The sequence below is a fragment of the Ostrea edulis genome, chromosome 7, assembly GCF_947568905.1.
Source record: "Ostrea edulis chromosome 7, xbOstEdul1.1, whole genome shotgun sequence".
Lineage (NCBI taxonomy): Eukaryota > Metazoa > Mollusca > Bivalvia > Ostreida > Ostreidae > Ostrea > Ostrea edulis.
Genome location: NC_079170.1, coordinates 39,337,234 through 39,349,545, shown reverse-complemented (window position 1 = coordinate 39,349,545; position 12,312 = coordinate 39,337,234). Strand labels below are relative to the sequence as shown.

General features: G+C 33.9%; 1 protein-coding gene across 1 annotated transcript; it reads left to right on the top strand.

The window, feature by feature from the left end:
* The first annotated feature begins 164 nt into the window (after positions 1 to 164).
* Positions 165 to 11,053, top strand: LOC125657213 (DNA/RNA-binding protein KIN17-like). The gene is made up of 10 exons (XM_048887887.2): positions 165 to 377; positions 1,632 to 1,726; positions 2,678 to 2,844; positions 3,601 to 3,834; positions 4,983 to 5,040; positions 5,828 to 5,993; positions 7,792 to 7,914; positions 8,525 to 8,624; positions 9,402 to 9,502; positions 10,557 to 11,053. The coding sequence occupies exons 1-10, from the start codon at positions 258 to 260 to the stop codon at positions 10,626 to 10,628; spliced, it is 1,236 nt and encodes a 411-aa protein (XP_048743844.2). The 5' UTR covers positions 165 to 257; the 3' UTR covers positions 10,629 to 11,053.
* The last annotated feature ends 1,259 nt before the right edge of the window (positions 11,054 to 12,312 follow it).

The window sequence follows — 12,312 nt, the reverse complement described above, 5'->3', positions numbered from 1 at the left end:
TTCGCTTTGGTGAGCTGTAGAATAGCTCAGTTTTTTATGTACTTTAAAATCTAAATAATTTATTAGATATCAAACAGGTAGATATTACTATTTATCTTATTGCTTCAAATTCAAAGTTCAAAACTGAAAAGACAGTCTCAAATTGTTAATGGAAAATTCCACGTACGATTTGCTGTAGAATTATTAACCGGAATTTACTTTGTTGTTCCATCAACTTGATAAGACATTTCTGTATCGTTTCTTCGAATTGAGTCAAAATGGGCAAAGAAAAGGGGGGTTTTCTTACACCCAAAGCTATTGCTAATCGAATTAAGGCAAAGGGTCTGCAGAAATTGCGGTGGTATTGTCAGATGTGTCAAAAACAATGCAGAGACGAGGTAAAATCTTTGTAAACATTTGCTATATAGGCCTATTCTCTTTAGAGAAGTCGAGAGACATAGCCTTCATCGACTTCTCTTCGCAAGCATTCATATTTTGATTCTGGAAAACGTGTAAATGCCGGAGTCGGTGACGGTTTATGCTTCGACCGACGTTTCGACTCAGATGAGCCTGGATTTACGCAACTGACAACTTGTTTTCAAACATTTAACAGTAATGCACAAAACTGTCACAAAGAAATCAAAACTTACTTGCTTTTAATCCATTTTCAACATCCCCTGTCCCGGGTTTACGTTAACTGGTCTTGGGAGCTGTCAAAATAGGCAGCGATTTTTTTCTACCCACTGGTACTGGTACCGGTACCCATTCAATTGGGAAAAATAGCATCAAAATCGAACAAATTGGGAATTTTCTACCAATGTATCGGCAAATGATTTCAACTAAAAGAAAGAAAAAAGAGAACAAAACAAGAAGTAGTCATCCCTTTAAAAACTTTTTACAGTAATATTTGCTGTTGTGATCCATAAGGAATCGTCGTAGCCTCATATTAGAATTGTCGTAGCTCTACAAAACAGGCACACTGCCATGATCTGTACTTTCGATTTAATACTGGAAGTGAACATTTTAGTTAACTTGTACAACGTTTCAGACTAAGTAAATTATGATGTCAGCGGTCTATTTTTCAGCAAGTAAATTGGGAATTTTTAGTCTCAAAATTGGGAAAAATCAATGGTTTTTATCATTGGGAATGGTATCGTTTATCGGTACCAGTTATATAAGGAAAAAAATCGCTGATAGGGGACCAGTTAAGAGAAAAGCAGGCTGACGTATTCAGAGTTGTGATTTAAACCCGGGACAGGGGCATGCAGAAATGGATTAAAAGCAAGAAAGTTTTGATTTCCTTGTGACGGTTTTGCGCATTGCTGTTAAATGTTTGAAAACAAGTTGTCTATTGCGTAAATCCAGGCACATCTGAGTCGAAACGTCGGTCGAAGCATAAACCGTCACCGACTCCGGCATTTACACGTTTTCCAGAATCAAAATATGAATGCTTGCGAAGAGAAGTCGATGAAGGCTATGCCTCTCGACTTCTCTAAAGAGAATAATATAGGCCTATTCTTGAATCTTCACAGTTTTTTATTTTTAGTTTTACCATTTATGAGCTTTGAATTTATTATTCTAAAGAATTCATTTAATTTTGGCATCCATTACTGGTTATAAATGTGTAATCCATTTTCTTCTTGTACTTTTAGAATGGATTTAAATGTCACATGATGTCAGAATCTCATCAGAGACAGCTGCTACTATTTGCCGAAAACCCAGATAAATACATTGACGACTTCTCAAAGTATGTGTTTCACTTAACCTCCTACAATCAAATTATGTGTTTTACTTAACCTCTTACAATCAAAGTATGTGTTTCACTTAACCTCCTACAATCAAATTATGTGTTTTACTTAACCTCTTACAATCAAAGTATGTGTTTTACTTAACCTCCTACAATCAAAATATGTGTTTCACTAAAACCTTTTACAATCAAAGTATGTGTTTCACTTAACATTTTACAATCAAAGTATGTGTTTCACTAAAACCTTTTACAATCAAAGTATGTGTTTCACTTAACATTTTACAATCAAAGTATGTGTTTCACTAAAACCTTTTACAATCAAATTATGTGTTTCACTTAACCTCTTACAATCAAAGTATGTGTTTCACTTAACATTTTACAATCAAAGTATGTGTTTCACTAAAACCTTTTACAATCAAATTATGTGTTTCACTAAAACCTTTTACAATCAAAGTATGTGTTTCACTTAACATTTTACAATCAAAGTATGTGTTTCACTAAAACCTTTTACAATCAAATTATGTGTTTCACTTAACCTCTTACAATCAAAGTATGTGTTTCACTTAACCTCCTACAATCAAATTATGTGTTTCACTTAACCTCTTACAATCAAAGTATGTGTTTTACTTAACCTCCTACAATCAAAGTATGTGTTTCACTTAACCTCCTACAATCAAATTATGTGTTTCACTTAACCTCTTACAATCAAAGTATGTGTTTTACTTAACCTCCTACAATCAAAGTATGTGTTTCACTTAACCTCCTACAATCAAAGTATGTGTTTCACTTAACATGCTTAACCTCTTTTAATACAATTGTCAAATAAAAGTATGTGTTTCACTTAACATCTAACAATTGTTAAATACTATAACACATGCTACCAAGAAAGAAATTTTTAATATTTGGACATTGTATAGGTTTTTAATTGACTTTAAACACTTTGAATTGAAGAGAATTTATGGACGATTACCTTGAGCTTTTGAGGAGAAGGTTTGGCACTAAGAGGGTCCACTGTAACATCGTGTATCAGGAATACATCTCTTTTCGAGAACATGTCCACATGAATTCAACCCAATGGGAGTCACTTACAGAATTTGTTAAATGGCTTGGCAGAGAAGGTACGTCCCCACTACACGAATATTTATTTAACCAATTCTAATACACATTTCAAATTACCGTTCATTACACAATCTTGATAATTACATCATGGATTTGTAAAGAGATCTTTCCAGAACATGTTTTCTAACTGATAAAGCATGATTAAAACATCATAAGGTAAACATAAATGATCACGTGTGTACATCAGATTAAACTTCACAACCTACAGGTCCTACCAAATAATTTTCAATGTTGATTTATGTGTAAATCCTGTAGATTAATGTGTTTGATACAACATTTTTGCAATCATTTTCCTATTATACGTAATTCTAAATAAACTCTAAGAATTCTCTTTTGACATATGAAAGGTGAAGATAAAAAACAGTGATCAATCTCATAACTCCTATAAGCAATACAAAATAGATAGTTAGGCAAACACGGACCCCTGGACACACCAGAGGTGGGATCAGGTGCCTAAGAGGAGTAAGATCCCCTGTCGACCAGCCACACCCGTCGTGAGCCCTATATCTTGATCAGGTAAACAGGGTTATCCGTAGTCAAAATCAGTGTGCCAAGAACGGTCTAACAATCGGTATGAAACACGTCAGACAGCATTTGACCCAATGATAGGTTGTATTGGCATATCTGTCCTGAATTGAATCTAATCAATATAAAAACTAATCAAATCGCTGTTTGATCCATCCTGTATGATAATATAAATTAATGTGATCTTTAGAATACAGTCATTCCTGAATGAGACCTAATTGTTATCACAGGAAAGTGTGTAGTGGACCATACAGAGAAAGGTTGGTTTATACAGTACATAGACCGTGACCCAGAAACAATAAAGAAACAGGAACAGACGAAAGCGAAGGAGAAAATGGACATGGACGATGAAGAGAGAACAGCCATCTTTATACAGAAACAGATCGAGCGTGCGGCTGAACAGGGAACATCGGCGAAGGAAACGGAGTACACCGAGTTAAAGAGGGAAAATGAAGATGAAAAAGGTGACTTGTAATGTGTGAGGTGTTATCTGCTGTGAGCATGTTACATCACAGGGTTTAACACAATATGAGCAAATGGGTATGTATAATATAATTGACTATTATACTATATATACCCATTTGCTCATATTGTGTCAAAACCCTGTGTGTTACATTACAAGTTTCAATTGTGACTTGATTTATTAGAACAATTAGTCATTACAACAGCCCTACATTCCATTGCTTGGTTGATACAGTTTTTTTTTAGCTTTAAAAATGTAGCTGTACATGATTGTAAGGCTAATACAGTATTTTTGTTGCTTCAGCTTGCATTGTGATTCTAATGTAGTTTTCACATACATGTACTAAAGTACTAACCACTGTACATACATGTGCTGAAGTACTGACCACTGTACATACATGTACTAAAGTACTGACCACTGTACATACATGTACTAAATTACTGACCACTGTACATACATGTACTAAAGTAATGACCACTGTACATACATGTACTGAAGTACTAACCATTGTACATACATGTACTAAAGTACTGACCACTGTACATACATGTACTAAAGTACTGACCACTGTACATACTTGTACCTAAGTACTAACCACTGTACACACATGTACTAAAATACTAAGCACTGAGATCCCTCATTGGTTTTTTTAAGACTTTATGTGAGGGAAAAGAGAAAAAAAGTCTTAAGACATCACAATGCAATGGGCAGAAGCTGATCAGCATGGTGTGAAAAGATCTATTGCCGCACAGTTGGGAACATTTAGTTAGTGCCCGGCCATTGCAATGTGATGTCAAATGATTTGACTGTAATGGATGAAAATCACAAATGCTACATATTTCATTTCTTGCCATGTGTTATGTTTTGTTAATTCTGTGTTTTTCACATCTCATTTTGTTTTAAACACAATATTTTCTATTAATTAAGCAATCTGTATGTAAACAAAATATGACATGAGCCTTCTTTACATAACAAAGAGTTATGAGTGCTGTTTCTCACTTGTAACTCGACAATTGACTTTCAAATTTTAGTTGAACATTAGATATTCCCTAGTTAAGCATTGTAAATTTCAAAAATGAAAAAAAAAAATCGAAAATTTTCAGCTCAAATCTTGACCATGCTTCTTTATTGTGTTTACGTATTTTGTAGTATCTTTGAGTTTTTCTGGATTGAAGACCAAGAAAAAAGAAGAAGCACCTGTTTTAAAGTAAGTAAAATCCTCCTTAGCTCTCTCTCTCTCTCTCTCTCTCTCTCTCTCTCTCTCTCTCTCTCTCTCTCGGATTTGTAGGGGATGTTCCCATGTACCAAAACTAAAGAAGCTTTTTACTATGCAGTACATGTAGCTCTTCAACCATGAAATGTGTTCCTCACATATATATAATTCTGAAACCAAGACAATTTGTCACCACCGCACAAGGCAACAGAAGGACATTATTGAAGGAGTCTGAAGAATCAGTACAATGCACTTCAATAACCAGACAGATAAACACATATATACTATAATACAAAAAAACTCCCAGCAGCAAAATATCCATGTAAAGTATGTTTCACTGGATCTAGGTGTGTTACATGAAATACTGTTAATCTGAGGACATCAGAGATAAAGGAACAGGCTCCACAGTGTATCCCATAACCTTCAAATACAGATGACCTTGTGCACTTTTTCTCTCCGTCCATTCATCCTTCCATCCATCTTTTTTATATATATATTGATAGTGCAGCAATAGACTTTGTAGGACTATGTGTCAGATTATATTTATTTGATCATAAAAGCACCTTTCCTGTCATGTTATTACGAAATTAGAGCCTGTCCTTATCATACACACTGTCTTGTTATTACGAAATTAGAGCCTTTCCTTATCATACACACTGTCTTGTTATTACGATATCAGTGCCTCTTCTTATCTAACGCGCTCTGACCATGATTACAACCTGAATATCTTTGAAATTCCACCATACAGTTGGGTCTTTATGTTGTGTAATTTTCCTTTTAGCTCGGACAATCCTCTCAATTCTAAGAAAACCGTGGAGCCAGAGAAACCCAAAAAGAGGGAAAGCAGGTGGGAGAAAGAGGAACCCCAAAAGGAGACGAAAAAAGACCCCTTTAAACCTCCCAAGCCCGGAGAGAAACGCAAATCTGCACTAGATGAGATCATGGAGGTGACTATAAATCCTGTTCTACAGAAATCAGTCAAAACAATGCTGGTTGTAGACATATTTGATACACATGTGCTTTTCATGGCTTAGTCTTCATAACTGTTTCCCAGATGTGAAGCCTTGTGTTTTTGAAAAATTGACGAAACATAATTTGATTTTAGTTGTAATGAGCAATATGATTGGTTATACAAAGACCCAATTTTAAGCCACCTCCCTTAAAATTTACCTGGACAGAGATAAAAAAAACCATACTGCTTGTTAATGTGATGAGACAATAGCTTAGACCCTGACTGACGGATTTAACCAAGTGTGTCAACTGGGTATCCGAGATCCGAATGTGTTGATAGCAATTAACTACACACTTATCTATCCCTTTCATCTACCACAAAGATAATTTCGCAACATCTTTTTTTTTTTTTAAATGATGACATCGATAATTACCTGAACTTAATATTTGAATATTAAGATTCAATCAGTCACAGCCATATTGTATACTGAAGAAAATGTTGTAAAAAATCATGGTACAACTTTCGAAAGATAAATTAGCGGCAATTTAAGCATTATTTATTAAAAGAAGTTCCCGAAGTAACAACACCAACTTTCATGCCTAATGTCCTAATACCTCCTCAAACATCATTGATAGAATCCCCAGATTGCCTCTGTCAGTCATGTGTTCTCACAGAAAGCAACAAAGTTTTGGTGGCCGGATTGACCAAAACTTCATCCCGCAAGAACAGCCATTGTAGAAAAATATTTACAAAAGCTTTAGGACAATGTTTTGCCATCAAGGAGCCTGGGTTGATGAAAGATACTTTTGACAGAAAATCTACAGCCATACAAATGAATATCAGACAAAAGTGATTTGTATGGCAGACCTACAGAATAAAGCGAGAAATAATGCCCAAGTAATTCGTCAGGTCATGGAATGGTTGCCAAATCCAGCTAGAACTGGAAACATCGGGAAATTACGAAGATGTAATTCTATAATGTACAAATTCATAATCTTCTGATGGCTAACATTCTCAAACTAATCGTATGTGAAATTAAATAAGATATATAATATTTTTAGAATGATTCAAGATAGATTTAATCTTATTCCTCAACCATGGACAGGTAGATTTCTAACACATTATATTTTCTGTATAGTTCTTTGTGTGTAGAAATTAACACCTAGGTAGGCCTTGATCACTCCAGGTAAATAATATCTGTTTGGATTAAGCTCCACCTACTTTTTCAGTAACCGTACGGTCATGAAATGGGTCTTTAAATGGCATTCATCAAATTAGATCTTGTTTTGTAATTGCAACACACCTTAGGCCATAATGAAATTATAGTTTATTTAAAATTGCTGTCTGCTTCATTAAAATCATTCCTGCTGGAAAAATTTTATCAACAAAATGATTTATAATTTATTTTTTGTTCCATTTATAAACAGTCTTTGTTCCACATTTTTTGGCTTGATTATTGAAAGAAAAATATCTGAAAAATAAATCTGTTCACTGTTTTATGTGGTGATTTTCATTATATTAATTCTAAATTCAACCTCAGTGAAAAAAAATAAATTCCCTCCTTCCCCCTGGGTCTGAAACGGCAATTCCAAACAAACATTTTTTAAGGATGGCCTTATGATGGCAGTATACGATGTCACAAAACATATTTTGATTTATAGAGCATAAATTGCTCTAAACCAGTTATATTGTGTAAAACAGTCAAAATACATTTAAGTTTCAACTCTTGAACATATTAACAAACTTTACTTGTACTTTATACGTGTATGTCATTTATTTCTGTTTCAAATCAGTTTGAAGAGAAAAAGAAAGAGAAAACAAATAGAAAAGATTACTGGCTGACTGAGGGCATTGTTGTCAAAATCATCACGAAGAAACTGGGAGAAAAATACCACAAGAAAAAGGCTGTGGTCAAGGTATTGTATCATGTGTAGTGTGTTTCATCAGCAAGTCGGGTGAGTTTCATCATCAGGTGTGACAAGTTTTTTCATCAGGTGTGATGAGTTTCATCAGCAGGTGTGATTAGTTTCTTCACCAGGTGTATTGAGTTCCTTCATCAGGTGTGATGAGTTTCTTTATCAAGTGTGGTGATTTTCATCATCAGGTGTGGTGAGTTTCATCATCAGGTGTAGTGAATTTCTTCATCATGATCAGATGTGGTGAGTTTTATCATCAGGTGTGGTGAGTTTTATCATCAGGTGTGGTGAGTTTTATCATCAGGTGTGGTGAGTTTCATCATCAGGTGTGTAGAGTTTTATCATCAGGTGTGGTGAGCTTTGTCATCAGGTGTGGTGAGTTTCATCATCAGGTGTGGTGAGTTTCATCAGTTGATGTGAATTTCATGTTTATAGAACTTTATGGATGAAGCATGATTATAAATTTTGTGGAACACTAAATTTTCTCTATGAGATTGCAATACATAGCTTTTTTACAGAAATTTGATCGACTCGTATACAGAACTATACTACTGCAAAATGTCAGACCTATAGATATGATTGTACTCATTTAGAATCTGCTCATTTTCAGGAGGTGCAAGACTTGTACAGGGCTGTGATCAAAACATTAGACTCAGGGGACAAAATCAAAGTGGACCAAAATCACCTAGAAACAGTTGTGCCTGCGCGAGGTATACAGAAATAAATTCTATCATCCATGTGCTTTTAAGCATGTACCTGTATTGACAACGTTTGTCTTTTTTTGGAAATAACTCGCAGGATTAAATGTTCTATGATGTCTCCTGTAAGCAAACCTTCTGTTTGGGTTTGTTTTAAGTGGTATGGTTGGCCCCTCAATGACAGAGAATCCTGAAGAACAAACACATGTTATCACCTTATATCAAGTTTTCAAGCTTTTTATTGTTCTCATTCACTGTTTACAAGATGTAAAGAACATATCAAACACACATTCAAAAACAATATTCACATATGCACAAGTAATTCATATAAATATACATATGTACATGTATATCACAATCTTTATGATAAATAAGTACAATGATAGACTATGTACATTTAACCCAGAGGGTTTACTCTCTCGGTAATCATTTGTATGTATTTACACAATTTTAAAAGTAACTTTTCATTTTTGGAGGCAAATAGATTATGAAATTTGAATTTAAATTTGAAAGTCGGTTTATCCACATGTCGGGTATCATTTACTTAGTAACAAATAGTTTGTTTACAGGAAGACAATATCTTATTATATATATATTCAAAACGTTGAGAGCCTGCAATACAGATGTGTGCATCTTTTTCCTTATGATTTCAATTTTGCCAATTTCTTGAAGATTGGCAATTTTTCTCAAGGAGAAGGTGATTGGTTTAAAACTGTTTTGTAGATTTTGGATTTTGATCAATGACAAGATTTTCTTTCACTACTTTTCATATGGTCTATGTGTTTACAGGGAAGCTGGTGAAGATTGTAAATGGTGCCTACCGTGGCCACAATGCCGTTCTGGATTCGATAGACGAGAAAAAATTCTGTTGTACTGTGTCCATACATTCTGTAAGTAACATCCCTATATAGATATATATAATTACAGTACAGACTGACTACGTCATCACCTGTTTAATCTGTATCTCTGTCTATCTCTACATTGTGTAACATCACTATATACATAATTACAGTACGGACTGACTACTACATCACCTGTTTAATCTGTTTCTCTGTATATCTCTACATTGTATAACATCACTATATACATAATTACAGTACGGACTGACTACTACATCACCTGTTTAATCTGTTTCCCTGTCTATCTCTACATTGTGTAACATCACTATATACATAATTACAGTACGGACTGACTACTACATCACCTGTTTAATCTGTATCTCTGTCTATCTCTACATTGTGTAACATCACTATAGACATAATGACAGTACAGACTGACTACGTCATCACCTGTTTAATCTGTATCTCTGTCTATCCCTACATTGTGTAACATCACTATATACATAATTACAGTACGGACTGACTACTACATCACCTGTTTAATCTGTTTCTCTGTATATCTCTACATTGTATAACATCACTATATACATAATTACAGTACAGACTGACTACTACATCACCTGTTTAATCTGTTTCTCTGTATATCTCTACATTGTGTAACATCACTATATACATAATTACAGTACGGACTGACTACTACATCACCTGTTTAATCTGTTTCTCTGTCTATCTCTACATTGTATAACATCACTATATACATAATTACAGTACGGACTGACTACTACATCACCTGTTTAATCTGTTTCTCTGTCTATCCCTACATTGTATAACATCAGTCTATATACATAATTACAAAACAGTTATGAGGAAATGGCTATCATTATAATTTTGTAAACTTAAAGATAACAAAGGCAAAAACTTTGGAAATGTTGATGTTTACTTTAAAATTCATCCCATGAAAATACAGCCATCTATCCACGTCCTGTTGATAACTTTTCATTTTATTGAGATGTTATCCAGTATAATACAATATATGTAAATATCAGCTCACTTTTAAAGACAACCATTTCAATCAAAGTATATTGAATGTGTTTTCTTTTTTCAGGGTCCCTTAAATGGTCGAGTTATAGACAATGTTGAGTACGAAGACATCAGCAAACTTTATCAACCGACGTGAATGTGCAGTGTATGACCGTGGTAACGTTGCAATGGTGAAGAAAGATTGGAGTGCAATGGCGCGGGACATCATCGTGTTAGAAACATGAAATATTCCCGGACCGCGAAATCGAAATCAGGAACCTTTACTTACAACACATGATACACTGTACTTGTATATTTGATAAAATCGTTCTTTTGATGCAAATTCATAAAGACTTTTTTAACGAATTATGTTACACCGTGCGTGTATATTTCATGAAATTGTTCTGATGCACTTTTAGGAAAAAGACTGTTTTAAAATGTGTTTAAAAAATTGCATTTTATTGTATTTTATGCATTAAAAAATCACATTTTTATTGTACCTTAAAACTCCAAGTTTGAGTGGACAACAGCATATATTTTGTATATAATACCCAAAAACTGATAATGAAGTCTTAAAACATTCATTAATTCAGCTCAGCTTACTAAAGTGAACCTTGTGAAACTATCTTTTAATATGAAGTAAAAGTCTGAGTCTGGAAAAGAACAGTGGAACTGTCTATCCACATATATTATACTGCGTTACATCCAAATCATTGAATTGTTAAAATTTAGTGAACTTTCTTTGTTGCTATATGTTGATGAATATAAAATTCCGTTGACATGTTTTCATATTCAAGTTGGATATATATGAGGTTGATAAGAGTTTATTCTGACCAAAAGACAACAAGAAATGATTAAATTCATCATATTCTAAGACATGAATGTAGAATAGGTATCGTATTGTCACTTAATTAAACACCCAATTAACACAATCGAGCTAGCCCCAGGCATTCACCGTTATCCAAGCAAGGTCCAAGCACAAAGAAAATTATACACTAGAGTGAAGTTGTGTACACTTTAGGAGAGATGGAGAGTGAAAAACAATGAAATATGTTTTACGTGACCCAAACACTTTGAAAGATCGAACATTCAAGAGATCAAAAGTATATAGGAGTAGTTATATTGAATTATATAAAGAGAAAATCAGGACTGTGATTTCACTTCGAGAGATTGAGAACTTTAAGAGATCGAAGTTCGAGCCATTTAGAGTCACCTGTAGGCAAATGACATTCAGACAAAGGTCATTTTGAAAGGTCAAGGTCACGTAGAACATATATTTTAAAAAAATTCCTTTAAAATTTCAATAGTTTTTTAACAAGTATTGATCATATATCACACAAATAAGTAACAGATAAATAGTTTTCAGACAGGTCATTTTGGAAAGGTCAAGGTCACTCAGAAAATTTACATTTTATATGGAAAAAATTTCAACAATATTTTAAAAGTAAATTGATCTTTGGAGCAAGGTCTCACAATGCCATTTTGGAAAGGTTAAGGTCACTCAAAGCATGAGTAAAATTGTTTTATTCCAACAGTTTTTGAACAAGTATTGATCATATATCACACAAAAAAGTAATAAGCAAATGACTTTCAGACAATGGTCATTTTGTATAGGTCAAGGTCACTTAACATATACTTTGTATATAAGAAACATTCATTTTAACAGTTGTTGATCATTCGTCATATGAAGTAGTTCAATGGTTAGATGCAGTTTGGAGAGCATCCATTAATTACTGATATTCTTGTTTAAGGCTATAATAAAAATTTTAAAAAGACATACCTGTGTCCCCATGTTTGACCCCCTTCCCCCATAAGTATCACACTGTTTTGTCTGATAAGTC

What these genes read in the sequence shown, in the direction of transcription:
- LOC125657213 (XM_048887887.2), top strand. Translation starts at nt 258, where the DNA reads ATGGGCAAAGAAAAGGGGGGTTTTCTTACACCCAAAGCTATTGCTAAT. An exon ending in AACAGTTGTGCCTGCGCGAG is followed by an intron (nt 8,625 to 9,401) that starts GTATACAGAAAT and finishes ATGTGTTTACAG; the next exon opens with GGAAGCTGGTGAAGATTGTA. An exon ending in GTACTGTGTCCATACATTCT is followed by an intron (nt 9,503 to 10,556) that starts GTAAGTAACATC and finishes TTCTTTTTTCAG; the next exon opens with GGTCCCTTAAATGGTCGAGT.